This window comes from Caloenas nicobarica, chromosome 2 (assembly GCF_036013445.1).
Source record: "Caloenas nicobarica isolate bCalNic1 chromosome 2, bCalNic1.hap1, whole genome shotgun sequence".
In the NCBI taxonomy this organism is placed as follows: Eukaryota; Metazoa; Chordata; class Aves; order Columbiformes; family Columbidae; genus Caloenas; species Caloenas nicobarica.
Genome location: NC_088246.1, coordinates 3,392,143 through 3,415,629, shown reverse-complemented (window position 1 = coordinate 3,415,629; position 23,487 = coordinate 3,392,143). Strand labels below are relative to the sequence as shown.

At 43.6% G+C, this 23,487-nt stretch overlaps 1 protein-coding gene across 14 annotated transcripts in view; it reads right to left on the bottom strand.

Annotated features, from left to right (window-relative positions):
- The window catches only part of OBSCN (obscurin, cytoskeletal calmodulin and titin-interacting RhoGEF), a 197,991-nt gene that overhangs the window by 137,626 nt on the left and 36,878 nt on the right, over nt 1-23,487 (bottom strand). For all 14 annotated transcript variants that reach the window (XM_065628909.1, XM_065628914.1, XM_065628916.1 and 11 more), the window contains exons 11-25: nt 22,835-23,110; nt 21,931-22,206; nt 15,508-15,783; nt 14,536-14,811; nt 13,144-13,419; nt 12,387-12,662; nt 10,854-11,129; nt 9,456-9,731; nt 8,384-8,659; nt 7,585-7,851; nt 6,747-7,016; nt 6,244-6,507; nt 1,336-1,602; nt 884-996; nt 46-199 (exon numbers count right to left, since the gene is read on the bottom strand). In XM_065628909.1, coding sequence (XP_065484981.1) covers nt 46-199; nt 884-996; nt 1,336-1,602; nt 6,244-6,507; nt 6,747-7,016; nt 7,585-7,851; nt 8,384-8,659; nt 9,456-9,731; nt 10,854-11,129; nt 12,387-12,662; nt 13,144-13,419; nt 14,536-14,811; nt 15,508-15,783; nt 21,931-22,206; nt 22,835-23,110 — 3,819 coding nt within the window. The remainder of the gene's footprint in view (nt 1-45; nt 200-883; nt 997-1,335; nt 1,603-6,243; nt 6,508-6,746; nt 7,017-7,584; nt 7,852-8,383; nt 8,660-9,455; nt 9,732-10,853; nt 11,130-12,386; nt 12,663-13,143; nt 13,420-14,535; nt 14,812-15,507; nt 15,784-21,930; nt 22,207-22,834; nt 23,111-23,487) is intronic.

Below are 23,487 nucleotides of genomic sequence, written 5' to 3'. Positions count from 1 at the left end.
CAAAACACTGTAGTCGATGTAATTTCCTACTTCAGTCAAACATACCATGAATCTTTAGGGTAGCCGATGTCATGTCTTCAGCTGCTTCACACTTATAGGTTCCCTGATCTTCATATTCACACTTGTGAATGATGAGGCTTCTCTTATTTCCCTGGGAAATAATCCCCACTTTTTTACTTTGACGGAGCTCCTTCCCATCCTAGAAGGGAAAAAGGCCAAACCAAATCACCATCAACTCTTCTACGTTTGCAGTGAGCAAAACACTCAGATCTGTGCTTAATTCACCTCTCTCATTGGATTTGATGGAACTATTCTTACTGAAACATATGCTGAAGCTTAAGCACAGTGCAAAGTTTTCAAGAAGCAGGAATGGCTGAAGAATGTTCATAACTTTGGGTTGACCTTGGACACCTATTTGAAGGCTTAAGGCACTGTACAGGGTTGGCAATAAGCTCCTAAAGACATTACCTTGAAGAAATGCTATTATTCCCATTTAAGGGCAGTATCAGCTGGGCTCCAAGGAAGATACATGAAATGCCTGAGCTGATTCCCAAAATGACTGTCAGGTGCAAAGGGAATTGAGGTTTCACCTTAAATCACAGCTAGGCATGAAGTAAATCACAAGACTGCATTGCTATCAGCAGCAGTGCTCACGTCCTATGCAAGAATAGAAAAATTTAACTTCCAACCTGATGAATACACCCAGTAAATAAATAACAGAGTGATGAACTGGGCAAGTCAATGAACATAAATACAGGAGAGCAACGCTGAGAGCTCTGTAGCAAAGGCTCAGACTCACATCCCCTGGAAGTGAAACTAAAGGTTCTCATTCACTTCCAGAGAAGTCATAAATTAAAATATCGCTATCTGTTAAGTGCTTTACCTTGAACCACTTAACATCCACGTTGGGCCTGGACAGCTCACACTCGAATGTGACCTTGTCCTTCTGAGTTGCACTGATGTCTACCAAAGGTTTGCTGACCCTCACAGGCAATTCTGAAAAAAAAGTTAAGGTCCAGTTAATGGGGAATTAGGTCTCTGATCTCATCTGGCACAAGCAATAATGAATAGGTAAAGCATAACTTCCATGCTTAATACAACTTGTGACAACAAAGTTGTATTGTTTTGAGCACGTTAACACGAGTTGTTCTGCGGACAATGATACAATAATCCCGTTGACATCACAAGTATATGTTACTGATGATGTTCCAGTGCTTAACATCCTTCACAGTTACCAGGAAAGTTTGTTCCTCTCTTAAAAGCTTGGTGTCTTGGCCAGTAGAAGACAACCATGTCCCACACCAACCAGGACCTGAAACTTTCGGGTCTGTGTACCTTTCACAGTGAGCCTCCCTGATGAATGAATGCCCTCTGCTTTGAAAGAGAAGAGTCCTGCATCTTCCAGAGTCACTGAAGAAAGAGTCAGCGAATGTCTTTTCCCCAGGACACCAATATTGATATTCGGCGAAGGCTTCAACCGGACGCCATCCTTCTGCCAGGTCCCTTCCACGTCCTCATGTGACACCTCCACCTCGAAGGTGACGGTCCCTTTCTCAGATACTTCCAGGGGCTGAAGACCTTTCACCAGCTTGATCTGCCTCACTGGAAAAACAAGGACAAGTTGGAGATCTCACACCGACAGCTGTGAAACATCTTGAGGACTCCCAAAACAGGTTATTTCCCTATTCCTCATGCAGGCACCTGCCAGTTAATTGCTATCTGCCAATTAAACAGCCACCTTTGCAGGAAATAATACCTGCTCATGACCACACTGCTAGCGTGGCTGCTATTTTTAAAATGGATGCTTCCAGCTGAGGCAAACAAATCAGCCAAACATTGCTAAAAATTGGCCCTTTGTCTAGAAAGATCCACTACTCTCACTGTGTATGCCAGAAATAAGCTTCGAAGTTCTGCACACACACAGAGGAGCAGAGGCATTTCTGTGCTGGGCGAGGTGGTCAGCAATAACCATCAGGAAGAAACACTCTAGAAGAAGATGGTGCTGTTGTTATTGACACTGGGACCAGGCTCCCTGTGCTGTATCACAAGAGAGTTGTTCCTGGAAATACTTGTTCTTCACGCACAATTCAAAAGAAAGAAGATGATCAATAGAGATTAATAGAGCATTAAGGAATAAACAATATTTTTCAGCTTTTCAACCAGAATAAAACAAGGGAGGGAGAAAAGTAGCAGGGAGAAAGCCCTTATTAGAAGAAAAAAAAAAAATCCATGATGTGGTGTGAAGTGCATTGACACCTCACAGCCTGGGAGACAAAACATTTGTGTTTTGGGTGGATAATACCTGTTTCCAGTACAAGATGTCAGTGCCCTATCAGCCAGTAAAATGGATTTAGTGTTTAAACTTGTCTAACCTTTAAAGGAAATAAAGTTGACAATTAAAAATAAAATAAACAAAAATCCCCAACCAACAAACAAACAAAACCAACCAAACAAACAAAACCACCACTCTTCAAAGCCACAAACTACTCACAGAAGCCTTCAAACCTTCAACTCCCTGTGGATCCCCTGGGAACAGTTCGACTTTCCTAGTGCACATTTAGCAGAGAGAACCCACATTTGGACAGGGTCTGAATGCAAACCTGACCAGGCTGAGGGCTCTGTTCCATGGTCATGGTCTGCACTCAGCTCCTGGGCTGAGGACACCACGGCCTCTCTGAGGCTCAAACGTCTCCTGGTGGTATCTGTCCCTGTGCCACATGGGGGACAACAGGGAACAAGCTGTTTCTCCAAAGGTCCCACAGAGGTGGCAGAAGAAGACTATGACTTTATGAAGAAACTGAGTAGTGATCACAGTAGTGATCTTCCCAGAAGGACAGTGGTGGACTCCATGAAATGCCAGATCCTTGTGCCTTTCCTGTCCCCTCTGTTGCTGTCACACCTCACAGCAGGTTTACAGGGGAACATATGCATCCTTTACAGGATCTCATCTAATTCCCCTCTCAAGGAAACCACACTGATTCCTCTACCATGGTCTTCTCCAAGCTCACGACCACTTAAACGCAAGTTTGCCCCAAGGGCATGTCTTGAACCAGACAAAAAAGGGAAGCACAGACACTTCCAGGAGCTTGTTCTTTGCTTCCCAACCTAAGACACCAGCTCTCCTGGCTTTGCTCACTAGAGGTTGCATCATTCTCTGATTTCTGAACTGATTTTCAGCCAGTCCCTATCCCCTCAGGGTACCTTATTTTCTAAACCGGACAGTGTCCTTGCTACTGTCTGACCTCTCCCCTAGATTAATAGATGCTCCAGCCCCTCAAACAGTGAATGAACTGAGGATCAAACTGAAACTATTCCAATAAGACAGTGAAAGAAACGTCCAAAAACTTTAACTAAATAACGTAGCCATTTTTAACTCAGTAAATGGCCCCCTGGATGCATCCTCACCTGGTGCTGTACATAGGACTGAAAAAAAAAAAAATCACTTTTTCAAAGGTCTTGTCATAAAGCAGTAACAGCTGGGGGATGGTAGAGCTCTTACAGGATTTCTTTTAATAAGCAATATTTTGTGTCCAGGGATTTGAAATTTCATACTTATGATCCCGGTATAATTTCTGCTATAATTAATTGACCTAAATATCTTTTTCCCTGCCGAAAGCTTAGAGGTGTATCAGAGGAAGAACCACTTTACCCATGACGGACTTAAGTTTTCCACAAATATCTCCTCCTGGTCACAACTGAAAACAGACATTCAGCCAGATATGTTATTAGTTTGAGCACCTCAGTTGTTTTTAGGATCTCCTGGCATCTTAAGATCAGAACAGGTGCTTATCTTTTGATGAAGCAACTTTTATACTGGAGTAAATCAACAAATTTTCTCATAGCTATTCCTTATTTACCTTGCTCTGGAAATCAATCTCAAACCAAACAGTATCAGTCCAGCTTTGGATTTTTTATATAAAGGTCCTCTAAAATCAGGCTTCTTAACCTAAAGCTGAGCACCAAATAGTAGTAGGTCAGTTCCCTGGACTGCAAGCACCTAAAGAATTACTGCTGGCCTCAACATAAGCTCTAATACATTCTACTGAAAAAAGGCCTTTCACTTAAATGCCAAAAAATGGAGCATAATTTTAGACTTTTAGAGGCTTGATTTTGCTTTAAAGCAGGGTGGGAGCTCTGCGCTGTCTCAGCTGGAGGACCTGGATGCAGAATACTTATAGTACAGTGAGATTCTTGTACATTGTCCATTTCCTGCTGCATCTCATAACTAAGGCTTGGATGATCACACACCAAAATAATTCCTTGCTACAGTGAGCCAATTCCCCTTTTTGATCATGGTCACTCTCAGATCACCTTGAGTTTTCATCACTGTATGAAACTATCTCAGTTCATCAACAGAGAAACTACTTTTTCCAGTGACACTGAGTGTAAGTGATGAGAATGCAGCTGGGTGCCTGAGAAGCACAAATCAAAATCCTCCTTCTCCATCAGAATAGGATGTTTATAAACCAGAAGCAGATAAGCATTTATTCTTGCATGACTCACCTTGCACAAAACACTGTTGTCAGCTATCATGACAAGCCAATTATTTCCTATATAAACACCGTTCCATCTTTTTTTTTATTTTACCACTTGGCTATAGCAACAGCCAGTGCCTAAAACCAGGTGTAACTGAATCTACAACCAACTGCTGAAACATCTTGCTGGAAGGAAACCTGAGTATCACCCGGAGCCTGGAAAAAAAATACCTTGGGGTACAATGTGTGGAAGTGGACGGAGCAGCAAACTTTGCATACTGCACTGCATTCTTCCAGCACATTGTGACCATAGAAGGGCTATGTTTCTTTATCTGCTGTGTTCAGTTCATCCCATTTAACTGAGACGGTAAACCTGAATCTAGTTCTAAATCAAGACTGCAGTCACCCATTGTACCTTGAATAGTCAGAAAGACACTCCAGAAGGTAATTCAGTGCATCTAAGACTTGAAACACCCTCTGGAGGTCTTTTTCTTTGTTGGCTATGGAAGGAGCTGAAAGCGATGTGCTAGAGTTAGGCTGAACAAATCCAAGTTTAACCTACTAGCTACTAGTCACTGGTAATGTCTTTTTTTTTTTTTTTTATTCCTAGAGCTATTTATTTTAGATAAAATTTGAGCAACTGCCAATAGAAGCGATAACTGCCCCATACCAGGGTGCTAAAGCAGTGGGGTTTTGACAACAGTCAGGCAGGAAGCTTTTGGAAATGAAGCTGTCTTGGCAGTGCATGAAAGTGATTTGACAAGCCCTGCTCTGTATGAGACAGTCTGTCAACAATTTTTATGTCTTTGGTACCATCAGAAGACCACAATATTATGAGGCTTGAAAGACCTAGAAAAATCATCTAGCCCTTCTCTCCCTCTCTAGGACATGCTCAGCTCTTTATGTCATCCCAGACAGATATTTCACTAGCCTTTTCTTGAACTCATGATGGAGGTTCGAAAACATCTCCAGACAACCTATTCAGTCATCCAACCATTAAAAAGCTTTTTTTATTGTATAACCTGGATCTTTCTCATTGCAATTTGAAGTCCATTATTTCCTGTTGTTACATGGGGAACAAACTGTTCCCTTTCATTTTATAACAGCCTTTTATGTACTGGAAGTCTGTTATCAAGTCCTTCCTTACCTATTATTTATGACCTACACAGCACCAATTGCTGGCAGCGGCTTTATAGACAAAATTAGATAGTTTGTAAGTGCTTAAATCCTTCCTTGTTCTATCCTGTAATGATCACGACAAAAGGACAGAGGAAAAAGGACAGAAGTACAGGGCTACAGCTGAGACATCATTAGCAGCATCCTGAGATAGACAATTTGATTTGTCATTTTTTTAACCCTGACTGAATATAAAGAGACATTCTAAAAGATGTGGTTTGCAAAGAAGAATTAGGGCAATGGATGACTGAAGAGGGAATGGTTTGCTAAAAGCCATACAAAGGAAAAAACAGTGTATCAGACAGTGAGAAATTTCAGAGGGAGGAGAAGAATCAGCTAAGAAGCTTAATGGCCAACAGCATGACTGAAAACTGGTGGGATGAGGTGGAGGGAACAAGAACCAGCAGCTCTGTTTACTGCCCTTGCTTCCACCTCCTCTTAGTCATTTGATTGGTGGCCAAGCCCATGGTTGTATCCCCATATCCCCATAGCAGGTGGGAGTTGCAGTGGTCATTATAATAATGGAAGAGACCAGAATCCACCTCCAAACCCTGCCCAGGGTATTTATAGAACTGGAGATCATTTAACTTACTTTCCACATTGATCTTGGCTTGGGTCTTGTCATCAGGACTCTCACAGCAGTAGAAGCCCCTGTCTGCAAAGGAGATGTCCTTAACCACCAAGGTATGCTTTGTTCCCTCAGCTTTGATCTCTATTTTTTCACTGGGCTTCAATACGATGCTGTTCCGCATCCACTTCACCTCTGCAGGCTTAGTTAGCTCTACCTCCAAGGTCACTGTGTCCCTCTCTTCAACTGTTTTGGGCTCCAGTTTCTTCTTGAATGAGATTGAGGCCTCTGCCAAAGGAGAAAAATATTAATAAGAATGTAGAGGATCTGGAAAACAGGTTTTGAGAGATAATTAAAATGGTGGCTCATGCATCTCCAGTCCAAATGCAATGTGAGTATCTGTATTTAATGATGCAAAAGCAGAATTTCCCTACTGCTAACATAATCAGTCGGATGGAAGGACTTGTAAAACAGCACAGGTCACAGCATCAGTGAAAGCCTGACAAAAGGACACTATCGTCTCCTACCTCGGACTCTGAGATTGGCTTTGCTTTCTACACCTTCAGCGTTGGCAGAAATTTCAGCTGCATCTTCCAGCGTCAGATCACTGATGGTGAGGCTGTGGCTGGTGTCCTTCTGCGAGATCACATACTTCTTGCTGGCTTCAATCTTGACACCATTCCTGAACCAAGTGACCACGGCATCACTGGGAGAGACGGTGCACTTGAACACAGCTTCTTTTCCTTCCTCAGACACCACACTGTTGAGACTTGTAACAAATTTCACCACTCTTGGAGCTGATAGATAGGAATAAAATATTTAGGAGCATATCTCTGAGGCATGGTATAAAAACCTTCAAAGAGCCAAAAGCTTTGATGATTTTCAAAGAATCATAGAATATTACAGCTTGGGTTGGAAGGGACCTTCAAAGCTCATCCAGTGCCCCCCCTGCCATGAGCAGGGACATCTGCACCAGCTCAGGTTGCTCAGAGCCCCGTCCAGCCTGGCCTGGGATGTCTCCAGGGATGGTTCAGCCACCACCTCTCTGGGCAACTGGGCCAGGCTCTCACCACCCTCAGTGTAAAAAATTTCTTCTTGTCTGGCCTTAATCCCCCTCCTTTAGTTTAAAACCATCACCCCTTGTCCTATCACAACAGGCCCTGCTAAAAAGTCTGTCCCCATCTTTCTTACAGGCCCCTTTTAATTATGGAAAAGATGCAATAAGGTCTTCCTGGGGCCTTCTCTTCTCCAGGTCAAACACCCCCAACTCTCTCAGCCTGTCCTCATAGAAGAGGACTTAAAAATGACCAAGGACAAAACCCAAGGATCCCTCCAAATTGTCACCATGTGGTTCTAGAGACATACCTTTGGGGGTGATGGCAATGCTGCTTTTGTCATCCCTGGACTCGCAGGAGTATTCTCCCTCATCCTCAGCCCGGATCCCTGTTATTGTCAGGGTTCGCTTGAGCCCCTCCTCATGAATCTGGAAACGTTTGCTGGGCTTGATCTGAACTCCGTTCCTGCACCACACCACCTTCCCCTTGGCATGGCTCACATCACAGGTCAAAGAGACGCTGCCTCCAAGCTCAGCATTGACAGCTTCAAGTTTTTTGGTAAACTTCACTGGAATTTCTGAGATGCAGAAGAAGGAAAATGGTGCGAAAGGAAAAGATAAGAAATCTGTTTCACAAAAACATATCTGGCCAACTTTAAACAAAACAAAAAAAATTTGGGCATCAGGGTAGACAGAAACAAATCCATCTCCAACTAGATCATGTTGCTCAGAGCCCCCTCCAGCCTGGCCTTGAATGTTTCCAGCAATGGAGCATCTACTACCTATCTGGGCAACCTGTTCCAGCATTTTACCACCTTCATCGTAAAAAATTTCTTCATCATGTGATGACAGTGGAGAGCATACACCAGGAAAAGAACCCACCATAGGCCTCCTTGTTCCTCTGAGCGGCCAGCAAAGCACAAAGATTGGGTATTTAGAAGCAGAAGAACTTCACTGGCCCATGGTAGGGCAGCCCCAGCATCTGCAACTGCAATGCAATCCTTGAGGTTGGAACACTTTTAGAGACAGTTTGGACTTCACCTCCATCCTACCATGAGGGAAACACAGCTGTTGGGTTGGAACATGACCTGTGCAGTGCTCTGTGCTCACCTTTCACCTGTACTTTGAATTCCTGCTTGTCGGTCTTTGTCTGGCACGTGTACATGGCAGTGTCTGTGCTCTCGGCCAGGTTCACCGTCAGGGTCCTGGATGCCCCCTCACTCTTGATCTCGTATTTCTTGCTCGCCTTGATTTCTGTTCCGTCCTTGAACCACTTTACTGCAGCTGTTTCGGGAGTTACTGAAGTAGCCAGTGTGATGCTTTCATGTTCTTGAACAATGAGAGGCTCTTTCTGGACAACCTTCTTTTCAAATTTAGCCTCTGGTTCTAGGAAAGACATTAAAATAGGAAAACTAATAACTTCAATCTCAAGTCCTTAACACAGCAGTTTTCTATTACCCTCTCTTCATGACTCACAGCACCAGCTCATCCATAATCTGTAATAATTGAGGGAATATTGGTGGATATTTGTGGCTGGTGTAATCTTTTGCTGATCTGCCAGGCAACCCAGAGCTTCCACTTAGAAAAGAAGCAAAGAATACAAATATATATATTTTATCTGCTGCCTGCTAAAAGCTCATTTCTTAGAAGTAAAATGACCTGTACAATTATTTCCTCTCCAATTTTTAGGATTTTAGATCTAATTAAGAAGAAATATCAATATGCTAAACCTGAATTTGTGGCCTGTTTTTTCTCTGCTTGCTCTATTCCCTTCCTCTTGGCTTCTTCTCTATCTTGTACAATGCTTTGCCACAAAACTGGGCAGTTTTGGGGCACACACAGCAGCAGACCAACTTTTCTCGATCACCTTTCTCCATAGCTCTATTTCTGCTCTTCAAAGCTTCCCACTTCTACTTTAGCTCGCCACCACTTAAAAAGGTTGGGCGACAGGGTGTGTGAAGGAGACACTAAGCAAATAACTGTATAGTATTTCCAAAGTGAAAAAAAAGTCTTCAGCCAGATTTCCCACCTCCACACTGCTAGATTTAAAAGGTCAAATTAACATGTGATGTGGTTCACCGATGTTGCTCCATGGAAAACAGTGGCTGCACCATGGCCACTGGGTGGGGAATACCCACTTTTCCTGTAAGCGTCACAGAGAGCTGCTTAGGTGAGTCCTCACCAGTTGGTTCCAACTTGAAGGTCATCTTCTGGCCTGCAGCCTCACAGATGTATTCTCCAGCATCTTTCTTCTCCAGCTGCTCTACAACCAGGCGCCGGCTTTTGCCCACAGTTTCTATTTTGAATTTTCTAGAGGGAACAAGCAGTCTTCCATCCTTGTACCATTTCACTTCGGTTGCCTCCTGTGCTACCTCGCAGCTGAGGGTGGCACTTTCTGTCAGGACAGCGTTCACCTGCTTCTGGACCTTTTCTTCATTTATAAATGCGGGTTTTGGCTCTGAATGCAGAAAAGGAAGAAAATGTTGATTGAGGGATTAAAATGAGATTAGTCTTACAGATTTCTGTGCAGACATTTGGAAAATATTTAGGTTGCCACTTGTCAAAACCAATTGCCTTCACTGGGCAATATCTACCTTCTGTGTGACCAAATCATAATGTGGAAACTAGGGAAACAAGACCCTAGGAATGGAGAGGACCAATAGGGTCCTTGACATAAATCTTATTGTTGCAAGCCACGAAAAAAAAAATTAATTCAGACCTTCCCAAAGTCCATTTTGTCCTGCATATCATCAAAAACTCAAATTCCTTTTACTGAAGACCTACAGTGAAATGTCAAGGTCACAAATACAGCACCATGGGCTTCTGGAATAGACTCTTTATGGTCTTTTCCACTGTCACTAACATGACTTTCAAAGGGACAAAGGAAATGTGACCTCCTTATAGTGCTCGGGTAGGTCAGGGTCACAGTTGGCAAGGTACCCGAGGTTGTTTGCAACGTTAATGCTCGCTTCAGCATCACATCCTTAAAGCTGTTCAGGCACCTTGTGAATCCTGCTCCAAAAGACGAATTGCTGGGAAACTTCTACGACAAAGGGACATTTAGCACCTGGCAGAAGTAGTAACACATCCCAGAAGGTTGAGATCTCAAACACACAACAGCACAAATTCAGAAAAATTGCTGAGTTTTCAACCCATCTTGATGAGTCCTGCTGTCAAAATTGCAAATGAGAAAGCATATTCCAGCCTCTCAGTTTTCAGAAATGGGATCGTAAGTCTAACAGGAAGTGGATTTTTGAATGGTTCTTTCCTTCCAAAAGGTTCAGCACACAAGAATCAACCTTTGGGACCTCAGAAACAGGAGAGATCTGAATAATATATTTATTATTATTTCTGTTACATTTATATCTGCAATTATTATATAGAAATACTAAGAATGAGATAGGCCTTTGTGCTGAGCTAGAGCAAAACATTCCCATTTTTACAAGTCGATGCAATCAGGTACAAAAAATTAGGTGAACCCTACAGGGTGCAACTAAGGTCAGACTATTGCAAATGAATCTTTGTGTAATAGTTGTTACCTTATCATCCTGTACTGTAATTCAGACAAGATATGTCTCACCTGTGACATCAATCTTGAAGGTGAGTTTCTGGCCGGCAGCCTCGCAGGTGTACTCCCCAGCATCTTTCTTCTCCACCTGACCCACCACCAGACGACGCGATTTGCCCTCAGACTCCACCTTGAACTTCTTGCTCGAGGTGATCAGTTTCCCCTCCTTGTACCATTTCACGTCGGTCTTCTCCTGGGCCACCTCGCAGCTCAATGTGGCGTTTTCTGATAGTGCAGCTTTCACCTCATTCTTCACTTTGTCCTTGTTTGTAAACACAACTTCTGGCTCTGAAAAGAGAGAATTTCAAAGCATCTCCAAGATATTATCTTGCGTGATCCTCTTATCACGGCTGACATATAACACTGGAAACCAAGGCTCTAACTTGACAATAGACATCTAAAGCTATTAGAAGAACATGCAAACCATTTAGTGTTGAGGTTTTTGTGGTTTGTTTTGATTTTTTTTTTTTAGAGAAGCTTTTTCCTTTGTCACAAATGACACTAATGTTAGTATATTTATGGCAGCAAGCTAGGAGATCATCTGGATCATTGATAAGAGCACTGTATGGCAGGCCCCAGTCAAGGCAAGATACATTTTGGTTGAAGTTGAGAGCAAACTAGTGAATTCTTACTGGGAGGAACTGTCCCTTGCTATGTCACAGCCCCACATCGTCGTTTCCTCTTTTTAATCCAATAGCTGTGCCTGCTGCCGTTATTGTCCTATAGGCACTAGGTACGTTCTTCAGTGCAAACAGTGCTAAGACCAGGAGTTTCATGTTCAGGGCTGTGTTATTACTTCCCGTGCAACCTTGAGAAAAGTCCAGCCCATCTCACATTCTTACATCCAAACTTTGAAATCCCCTTGCTCTCCAGTAAACACGTTAGTCGGTCCACTTGCAAAAGCATCGGGAGGCAGGGAGTGAGTTGGAAAGCTGAATCCCTTCTCCCACTCTACAGCCCCAACTGGGTGATGCATCTGGAATGAGCCTCTGGGACACTTTTTCTAGTTGCCATTTCCACGATGCCTTAGAGACCTTGACATATATCAAGCCTTACAGCCTCCAGGCCAAAATGAGCTTCTTCCAAGAGAAAATAAAATAAAATAAAATAATAAAATTTTTAAAAAATAATATAAAATGAGTGCAGACATCAGGCAGACACCCAGCTGCTCTCCTCCATGACCCTACTCTGGAACACACTGAGAATCAGCTGCTTTGGAGAGTTATTCTGGTTGTACCAACATGTGGGGATGGAGATGTGCAATCAGTACTTCCCATTAATCAGACCTGTCCCTAGAGGGATTGTCAGCCTCAAAGGTTTTCAAGGATGGAGCTCCCTGTCTTAAGGATTTTGTAAAGTTTTACATAGCAGTTATAAAGATAATCGCATTTGTAGTTTTTGGGCCCATTTCTCAATCAGAGTCAAGCCATCTAAATGATGTTCTCAAAAAATTCAAAGCATAACAGGAAAATCTATTATGAAATAATACTCACTTTTATAAATATTCTAGAAATACAAAGGATGTGAGAAAGAACCCTTGCTCACCTGTGACATCAATCTTGAAGGTGAGTTTCTGGCCGGCAGCCTCGCAGGTGTACTCCCCAGCATCTTTCTTCTCCACCTGACCCACCACCAGACGACGCGATTTGCCCTCAGACTCCACCTTGAACTTCTTGCTCGAGGTGATCAGTTTCCCCTCCTTGTACCATTTCACGTCGGTCTTCTCCTGGGCCACCTCGCAGCTCAATGTGGCGTTTTCTGATAGTGCAGCTTTCACCTCTTTCTTCACTTTGTCCTTGTTTGTAAACACAACTTCTGGCTCTGAAAAGAGAGAGAAACTCAGAGCGTCTCCAAAATACGGTGTTGTGCAATCTCTTTATCACAGCTTACAGGTAACATTGAAATCAAGACTCTAACTTGAGAATACACATCCAAAACTATTGGTAGAACATTCAAACCACTTTGTGATGAGCTTTTGTGTTTTGTTTTGGGTTTTGAGTGCAGACATTGGGCAGACAGTCTACCATGCTTCACCATTACCCTGCTCTGAAACACACTAGAATCAGCTGCTTTGCAGAGTTGCTCTGGTTGTACCAACATGTTGGAAGGGAGATGTGCAATCAGTACTTTCCTCTTGAGGGCCCTGTTCCTACAGAGATGGGTAGATCCCAAAGTTTTTCAAGGATGGAGCTCCCTGTCTTAAAGATTTTCTAATGTTTTACAAAGATATTAATAAACAATAATATTCATTTTTCTAAATGGTCCAGAAATAGGAAAGCTGGGCCAAAAAATCTTCTCCCACCTGTGACAACAATCTTGAAGGTGAGTTTCTGACCAGCAGCCTCGCAGGTGTACTCCCCAGCATCTTTCTTCTCCACCTGACCCACCACCAGACGACGCGATTTGCCCTCTGACTCCACCTTGAACTTCTTGCTCGAGGTGATCAGTTTCCCCTCCTTGTACCATTTCACGTCGGTCTTCTCCTGGGCCACCTCGCAGCTCAGGGTGGCATTTTCTGATAGTGCAGCTTTCACCTCCTTCTGCACCTTGTCTTTGTTGATAAAAGCATCTTCTGCCTCTGGAAATAAGGATATAGGGACAGATTTAGAAAATTAATCTTTCACACACACATCCATTCCCAAATGCACACATCAGTCCTTGGATTGTGATGATGAATATGGATTTCTCATTCACATTCCCTGCCAACCTGTCAATTGAATGTCAACATTTGAATTACATCACGTGCCAGTGAAGGATTCCTTTACTGGTAGTCCGAGCCAGTTTAGATAACGCCAAAGCTGCTTTTATCTTCACCACTATCATTCTCCAATATCTGTGGAAAAGAAGTTCACATGTCCCAATGCCCAGCAGCACACCCGTGGATGCAGACTGTAAGAAGTCCATTTGCTGTTGGAGTACAAGCATTAACTTGCCTAAATTACCCAAGAGCTGCACTTTGCTTTGCCAGCCAACATAAAGCTATTCTTGGGAAACAAACTTTGTGAGTCTATTCTGTGTCTATATCCTTATTTCCCAAATGTTCCAAAGATGTATCGTCCCAGAAGTGTTTTTTCTCTACTGAATAAAAATTAGCCACCTGCCATGGTATTTGCTTAGCATTGACCATGCCAGAATGAAAAAGCAATGTAATATATGAACTCCTCAATTTGCTTTAAAATCGTCAAGACCAAACAGTGGGATGTCAAGGTTTAATACTATTCTTCCTAATATCATGGAAAAGAGACCTGGTTTCCTCAACTACTGCTTCTGACACCATTTCTAGTACTTCCTTTTAGCTGGCAGAGGCCATAATAAAAATGTTTCCTCCATAATAAAGATACAATTTATCTAAGGAAGGAGCATTCACGAGAAAATGCTTGTGCTCCAAAGACTTTCTCTGTCCTTTAATTTCTCCTGCAATAATGGAATTCTCATTTTCTATCAGTGCATCTCCACCAGATTCCCAGGGAAATTCTCCAGTGATCTTCAGCCTGCTGTGGAAATCCACTGCATCCATAATTTGCAAAGAAGGTAGACAGGTCTATCAGTTTGAACATAACTGCATGAGTAAAATAGTACAGTTTAAATACTGGCTCCATCCCAGCCAGCTGAGATGGAATTTGCAAAGCCGTGTGAATTTTCCCTCCTGCAGTTTTTTCAGTATTTAAAATAGAGGTACAGTAAATTTACTTACCTGTGACGACGATCTTGAAGGTGAGTTTCTGGCCGGCAGCCTCGCAGGTGTACTCCCCAGCATCTTTCTTCTCCACCTGACCCACCACCAGACGACGCGATTTGCCCTCTGACTCCACCTTGAACTTCTTGCTCGAGGTGATCAGTCTCCCCTCCTTGTACCATTTCACGTCAGTCTTCTCCTGGGCCACCTCGCAGCTCAATGTGGCGTTTTCTGACAGTGCAGCTTTCACCTCTTTCTTCACTTTGTCCTTGTTGATAAATGCATCTTCTGCTTCTGTAGGATGGGAGAATCAATTTAAAAACCACACATCTGTTCACACCATCCAGAGTGTCCAAACCCAAATGAAAAATGCTTTTTATGACAACTGCCACATCTCTGTCTATTCGGAATGATCCCACTCACAGCAAAGATACAGTCAGGACACGGCCCTCTGTACAGCCTGAGGACAACTCATCAGCCATTTCTGAGCAAAATGACACAATGCCTCAGGAGTTTAACTTCTTCCCATGTTGATGGATAAACACGAAATCTGACTTTTCTTCCTGAATGTAATGCACAAATAAGCACCCAATCATATCCACCACTGGGATCCATATGTAAACCTTGCCCATTCTAGGTACTTCTTGAGTAGACTTGTTCTCCTACTTCTTCCAGACCTATTTTCTTTCACATCTGGGAGCTGGCCCTACCTTTATCCCTATAAATCACAACAACAAATGCAAACTTTAATTTGTCCTTACTATGACAACAGAAAACAAGGACTGCTGAATGGGATTCATCTCATGGATGAAGACAACTAGCTATGAGCATCTGTGTGCCAGTGGGTGCACACAGGCTGGTGCCTGGTCTCCCTCACTACTCAATGAACACCTGGGCTACACAGTCCCTGGGTCCTGGAGAGGGATTCATTTTGCTCTGTAGTAAAGTAAACTCATGGACCAATCTGTGTTGAGAGCAAGCATCTCCCACCTGTGATGTTAAGCTTGAAGGTGAGTTTCTGACCAGCAGCCTCGCAGGTGTACTCCCCAGCATCTTTCTTCTCCACCTGACCCACCACCAGACGACGCGATTTGCCCTCAGACTCCACCTTGAACTTCTTGCTCGAGGTGATCAGTTTCCCCTCCTTGTACCATTTCACGTCGGTCTTCTCCTGGGCCACCTCGCAGCTCAGGGTGGCATTTTCTGATAGTGCAGCTTTCACCTCTTTCTGCACCTTGTCTTTGTTGACAAATGCATCTTCTGCCTCTGAAATAGGGAAACATTAGGGAAAGAAATGTAAGATAAACTGAGGAAGTGTGGACTGGATGATCGGGTAGTGAGGTGGACTGCAAACTGGCTGAAGGAGAGAAGCCAGAGAGTTGTGATCAATGGGGCGGAGTCTGGTTGGAGGCCTGTATCTAGTGGAGTGCCTCAAGGGTCAGTTCTGGAACCAATACTGTTCAATATATTCATCAATGACTTGGATGAGGGAATTGAGTGTACTATCAGCAAGTTTGCTGATGACACCAAGCTGGGAGGAGTGGCTGACACGCCAGAAGGCTGTGCTGCCATCCAGAGAGATCTGGACAGGCTAGAGAGTTGGGCGGGGAAAAATTTAATGAAATATAACAAGGGGAAATGTAGAGTCTTGCATCTGGGCAGGAACAACCCCAGGTTCCAGTACAGGTTGGGGAATGACCTATTAGAGAGCATTGTAGGGGAAAGGGACCTGGGGGTCCTGGTGGACAGCAGGACGACCATGAGCCAGCACTGGGCCCTTGTGGCCAAGAAGGCCAATGGCATCCTGGGGTGTATTAGAAGGGGGGTGGTTAGTAGGTCCAGAGAGGTTCTCCTTCCCCTCTACTCTGCCCTGGTGAGACCTCATCTGGAATATTGCGTCCAGTTCTGGGCCCCTCAGTTCAAGAAGGACAGGGAACTGCTGGAGAGAGTCCAGCGCAGGGCCACAAAGATGCTGAAGAGAGTGGAGCATCTCCCGTGTGAGGAAAGGATGAGGAGCTGGGTCTCTTTAGCTTGGAGAAGAGGAGACTGAGGGGTGACCTCATTAATGTTTATAAATATATAAAGGGTGGGTGTCACGAGGATGGAGCCAGGCTCTTCTCGGTGACAACCAACAGTAAGACAAGGGGTAATGGGTTCAAGCTGGAACACAAGAGGTTCCACTTAAATGTGAGAAGAAACTTCTTCTCAGTGAGGGTGACGGAACACTGGAACAGGCTGCCCAGGGGGATTGTGGATTCTCCTTCTCTGGAGACATTCAAAACCCGCCTGGACGCCTTCCTGTGTAACCTCACCTAGGTGTTCCTGCTCTGGCAGGGGGATTGGACTAGATGATCTTTCGAGGTCCCTTCCAATCCCTAACATTCTGTGATTCTGTGATTCTGTGATATAAATAGCTTGCAACAAGACAATATTACATATATTTTGTGTAGGTGCTTTACAGGACCATTTCTTGTTAAGTAACATTGATTTACAATTCTTTTTATCACATAAAATATTACACCCTCAAAACACAGTCCATATAGCTCTCATACCTCTCTGACTAGAATTCACAAGTAGATTGACGATCTCATTCAAAATTTTCAGATTTCTTATAACGAAGACAAAGATAAATTTCCCCCTTTATGTCTTTATGATATTTCTACACACCACACTTGGAGCTAGCAAAATGTAGCACAACCATGAGTTACCACCTTCACTATCACATCATTTACAGGAATTTACCAGCATCTCGGTATTTTAGATTAAGACTGGGTGTTTTTCAGAAAATATCTTGAAATTCAACCCCAAAGAAATGACAAAGATACAGTTCTTAACATGGAAAAGTACTTGGCCTACATTATAAATTAAACTGGATTATAAATTTTGAAGTATACTTCTCTTTCCTCTAAAATCTCTAATTTTTCAGAAAACTGGCCACAAGGATTCTTGTCTTAACACAAGCAGTAAGAATGAAGAGTTTAAAATCATTTTATTCCACAGTAACACTTAGAACTTCCAGCTAAACAAATGGAGTTGACATTAAAAAGATATCATGTGCAATAAATAGTTTGTTAGGTATACGAAAAGATTCAGTCGTCACCTTGCTAAGTAGGACTCACTGATTAATTACATCTTTTACTGATTACTTTAATGATTGTTTTACCTGGTTCTCCTTTCACCAGCAAGTTGTATGGTCACTGTTAGCTTTCGTATTAGTGTACGTTTCATACAGTCATAGAATGTCCTGAGCTGGAAGGGACCCATAAGGATCATCGAGTCCAATTCATGTCTCTCATTTGAGATGCAGGAGGACAAACAGATCCTAAACAAATGAGCTGCCATATTTTTTTTCCACTGATTTACCCTAAGAAATATCTGTACAAGAAGTCTGGTATGCCTACATGATCGATGTCACATAGCAACAACTGTCCAGCATTTAACACAGGTGGCCTATGCCTATTTGGGTCCCAGGTATGTGTTTGAGCGCTGAACTCCATGGTTTCACTGCTACAGAAGCATACGCTCCAAAGATAAACGTTGGAATTGCAAGAGTACGGGGTTGGCATTGCCCCTGAGTTACACAGAATCATAGAATGGGTTTGGTTGGAAGCGACCTGCAAAGCTCATCCAGTGCCCCCCCTGCCATGAGCAGGGACATCTGCACCAGCTCAGGTTGCTCAGAGCCCCGTCCAGCCTGGCCTGGGATGTCTCCAGGGATGGTTCATCCACCACCTCTCTGGCCAACCTGGGCCAGGCTCTCACCACCCTCAGGGCCAACAATTTCTTCCTCATGTCTGGCCTGAATCACCCCTCCTTTACCTTAAAACCATCACCCCTTGTCCTATCACAACAAGCCCTGCTAAAATTCTTCCACTCAGCTTCAGACACCCAGGTTACCTGGTTAAAGTGACCTGGGAGGCTCTTGGTTCTCCCTGGTAGTCGTGGTGAACCCCTTCCATAACCTGTGCTACTGCCTTCCTACCCCCAGCCATTCTCAGCACCCTCCTGGTGCTGTCTACTCCTCCTTGATGAGTTTCTCATCTGCATTCCATCTCTGTCATGTCTGTACTCCGAGTGGCAGCAGCTGTCTGGGAGGGTGAGGACTTAGGGGTAAGTTCAGGTCAAGTTCCTACGCTGTTGACCACGGCACTACATGAAATCCTGGGAGCCACATCACAGGCTTGTCATCAATATTGCACAGTCCACGGAAAGAGAGAGGACCTATGAAGCAGGAACCCAGCTTACCTACTCTAAATTTGAGCTCCTTTGTTTATATTGGCTGTAGAAGTGGTGTAACGAGGCATCTTTGTCATTAAGGTGACGTTAATGAGGCCTATGCTGGGTTGTGCAAAACTCCTCAAAGGCACAGGTCAGCCCACTGCAGATTAAGCAGCATTTTGATATCTAAAAGAGCTCCAGCACACACCGTGGTTTGCATTCAAAACTGGTTGCAGAAATATAAACATTTCAACTTTCACCTACAAATTGGACTATGAATACGCAGGATGCACCAAACAAATGAGTTACAAACCGGTCTTTGTCGATGGGTGCTGTATTTAAAATTTCAAGTTGGCAGGGCAGGAATATTCCAGATGGGTTGCTCCTTGTTCTCTACATTCTTTCCATTTAATATAAACCATTTTTATAATGATAGGAAATGTGACTAAAACTTTTAATCAACTTATTAAGAGATTTACACTAGCCAGTAATTTGCCTGAGAAGATTATTTTAAAGTTAAATAAGTGTTCAGTGCAGACGACATTTCCAGCCTCAGCTGAAACTGGTTAGCAAAGTTCCACTGAAACTCAGAAAAATAATTTTCAGCATATGGAGCTTTCACCAGCTTCAAATAAGGATTTCACTGTATACCATGAATCTTGAGATAACGATATTTCAGAACCAGCTCTTTTGGCTACACATCTAGCACAGTCCCTAAGTGTGCAGCACCTGCTTCTTTTTCTATTAAGCCAAAAAGTTATATCTGCATCCCAAAACTCAACACTGAGCATCTAACCTTTAAGCTGTCCATAAATAGGGAAGGTTTTGTGGCACCAGTGGAGCCCTGGAGTACAGGAACCCTGAAAAGCTTTCCGAGTGCAATGGTAAAGAGGATAAATTAAGATCCAGAAAGCCACTGCGCTTTGGGATAATCTAGTCAGATGAGGATTTCTGCAGCAGAAGAGCCAACCACTCCGAGTACTCATAATCCCTCCTGACTTTCACACTAGATCATTTTCCAGTGAGTGTTGGACTTGCACGTCGTGTTACAGTCGCACACACGAGAAATACAGCAACGGTATCCAGGCAGAGCCCTCTCCGCTTGCGACAGAGGGGGAGAGGTGTTACATTACCCTGCACTGCCATGAAGTCATCCCATTTGAAAGAGAACTGAAAACCTTTGGTTTCTGAGGCAGATGGCTAAGAATAGCCCTCAGCCAGAGAAATTCAAGGGTAAAAGCACTAAATTTCCATCTTTTCTGGCTACACCTCTGCAGTAATGTATAAGATGGTTTCAACAGCTGGGTTTAATACTAATCTCTGCCGTGGTTTTTCTATCAATGTCCATGTTGCATTTTCTCTGAAAGATGCCTCTCAAATCTAGCCTTATTGTAACCCACCCCTCACTGAAAAACAGCAGTTCCCTGAGCCAAAAGCATGAGCTACGTAATTGGTGAAAAAAAGGCAAAGTGCCCCAACATACACCCTGTGTACCCGACGCAGAGTGGGGACACGTAACGGCGGGTGGTTCACAACATATGCAATGGGGAGCAGCAAAGCTTTACGCTGTACTGGCAGTTGTATATTGTACATAGAAGACAGAGGCAAAAGGGTGCCCCAGGACAATGGGAAAGCACTAAAAACTGCAATATTTACAAGGGAACAGCACACAAGCTATGCCCTGCAAGAACTTAGAATCATAGAATCATTTAGGTTGAAAAGACCTTTAAGATCATCAAGTCCAGCTGTTAACCCAACACTGTCACTAAACCATGTCCCTAAGAACCTCATCTTTGTGTGTTTTAAACCCCTCCAGGGATGGTGACTCCACCACGTCCCCGGGTAGCCCGTTCCAATGCCCAACAACCCTTCTGGTAAGAAATTTTTTCCCAATATCCAATCTAGACTTTCAGGTCTCCGCCATGGTTGTGAGCAGGAAAATCAATAGACTCCCAGCACAGTCGCTCTTCTACACAGCTGATAAAATGCCAGACCTCTGCCAGCATTATGGTCCCAGTGTGTTTGATGTCATAAGAAAGCAGATTAGAAAATAGGTTCCCTGTTCTGATCAGCTCAGAATATAAGTGTAACATTAACAGAGAGGCATTTGGCTGCAAAGAAAGCAGAGGTTTATGGATAAAAACCAAACCCCTTCCTATCATCCAATGCAGTAATGATCACTCAGAATGTAGCCAACATGTCCATGGTTTCCTGGAGCCTGAGACGAAATTTACTGGACCTCTTGCAAAATATACTGAGACCAAAGAAATCTCTAGTGTAATCAAAGTGAAAGAATGGCCTCAGTATTAAGTCCCCAGACTCCAAATTATGTTGTTAAGGAGAAAAATGCAAATAGAAATAAACATTCCTGGACTCATGCCTGCCATTGCAGATGTAGAATTCATAATGAACAGTCACCACCGTAGGGTTCAGCAGGTCACAGATATGTGCAAAGCAACTTATCCAACATTTTTAGGACAATATGCCACCACTCACTCCCAAACCTTCTCAATGCAGCAACAACAAAGTAGGGATCTTGTAAATGCTACTCTTTAAATATTGCTTGGTAGGCAAGGATTTGCACCACTTCTTATAGCTTTACAGGTAACAATTGGGCATCTAAAGAAAGATAAACGAAGTGGCAGGTGAAGAGCTGGATGAAAGGCTGTTAAATACAACGCATAATTCAAGTTCCACACATCTGTATCCATTGGTTTTCATCATGTATAAAGTTTCATGGTGCATGGAGTTACGAGGCTGTGTTCACATATGTGTTTGTGCAGCCAGACCTGTGGAATAACTGAAGTAATTCTATGGTTTCGGATTGAGGACACGTAGAGAAATGAAGAAATGAAGAGGGAAGAAAACAGAGGCTTTTGTCAAAGACTAGCAAGAAGAAGAGGAGGAAGAGCAACACTGATGATCAAATTGCAAGAGGTCCGGCTGTGCCTGCTAATGAAAACTCTTCATTCACTATCTGAGCCTAGAGACACGGACACAGAGTTGAGGAGCTGATATCAGGACACCTGCACGTAACCAGTAGGTCTGCCCATTCCCACACAGCCCCACTGAAAAGGTATCTTAGACCAACATCAGAAAATACTTTAACAGCATTTTTAATATTTTGACAGATAAAATGGAAGACACCTAGGCACAAAGAAAAGGCAATGGAATATAAACCAGACTATGTCTCACCTGTGACATCAATCTTGAAGGTGAGTTTCTGGCCGGCAGCCTCGCAGGTGTACTCCCCAGCATCTTTCTTCTCCACCTGACCCACCACCAGACGACGCGATTTGCCCTCAGACTCCACCTTGAACTTCTTGCTCGAGGTGATCAGTTTCCCCTCCTTGTACCATTTCACGTCGGTCTTCTCCTGGGCCACCTCGCAGCTCAATGTGGCGTTTTCTGACAGTGCAGCTTTCACCTCTTTCTTCACTTTGTCCTTGTTGATAAAAGCATCTTCGGCTTCTGTAGGGTGGGAGAATCAATTTAAAAACCACACATCTGCTCATGCTGTCCAGAGTGTTCAAACGCAAATGAAAAATTTGGCTTATCACAACTGCCACAGTTCTGTCAATTCAGAATGACCCCACTCATCAGCCATTTCTGAGCAAAACAACACAATGTCTCAGGAGCTCATTTTTGTCCCATCATCACATGAAATTTGACTTTTTGTTCCTTAATGTAATGGACAAATAAGCACCCAATCTCATCCTCCACTGGGATCCATATGTAAACCTTGCCCATTCTAGGTACTTCTTGAGCAGACCTGTACTCCTACTTCTCCAAAACCTATTTTGCCACACATCTGGCAGCTGGACCTACCTTTATCTGTATAAATCACAAAACCATAAAAGTTTTCTATTTTTTATTTACTGGGGAAGCAGAAAGCAAGGACCCCTGCATGGGATTCACCTCGCAGATGAAGACAGCAAACTCTAGGCATTTGAGTGGCAGATACAGATAAGTTGGTCACCCGATCAGCCTCACTACACAATGAACATCTGGGCTAGCCAGACCCTGGAATGGGATTCATTTTGCTCTGTGCTAAAGGGAACTCAGGGATCACTCTGTGATGACAACTGACATGTCTCACCTGTGACAATGATCTTGAAGGTGAGTTTCTGACCAGCAGCCTCACAGGTGTACTCCCCAGCATCTTTCTTCTCCACCTGACCCACCACCAGACGACGCGATTTGCCCTCAGACTCCACCTTGAACTTCTTGCTCGAGGTGATCAGTTTCCCCTCCTTGTACCATTTCACGTCGGTCTTCTCCTGGGCCACCTCGCAGCTCAGGGTGGCATTTTCTGATAGTGCAGCTTTCACCTCTTTCTTCACTTTGTCCTTGTTTGTAAACACAACTTCTGGCTCTGAAAAGAGAGAGAAACTCAGAGCATCTCCAAAATACGGTGTTGTCCAATCTCTTTATCACAGCTTACAGGTAACATTGAAACCAAGACTCTAACTTGAGAATACACATCTAAAACTATTGGTAGAACATTCAAACCACTTTGTGATGAGCTTTTGTGTTTTGTTTTGGGTTTTGAGTGCAGACATTGGGCAGACAGTCTACCATGCTTCACCATGACCCTGCTCTGAAACACACTAGAATCAGCTGCTTTGCAGAGTTGCTCTGGTTGTACCAACACGTTGGAATGGAGATGTGCAATCAGTACTTTCCTCTTGAGGGCCCTGTTCCTACAGAGATGGGTAGATCCCAAAGTTTTTCAAGGATGGAGCTCCCTGT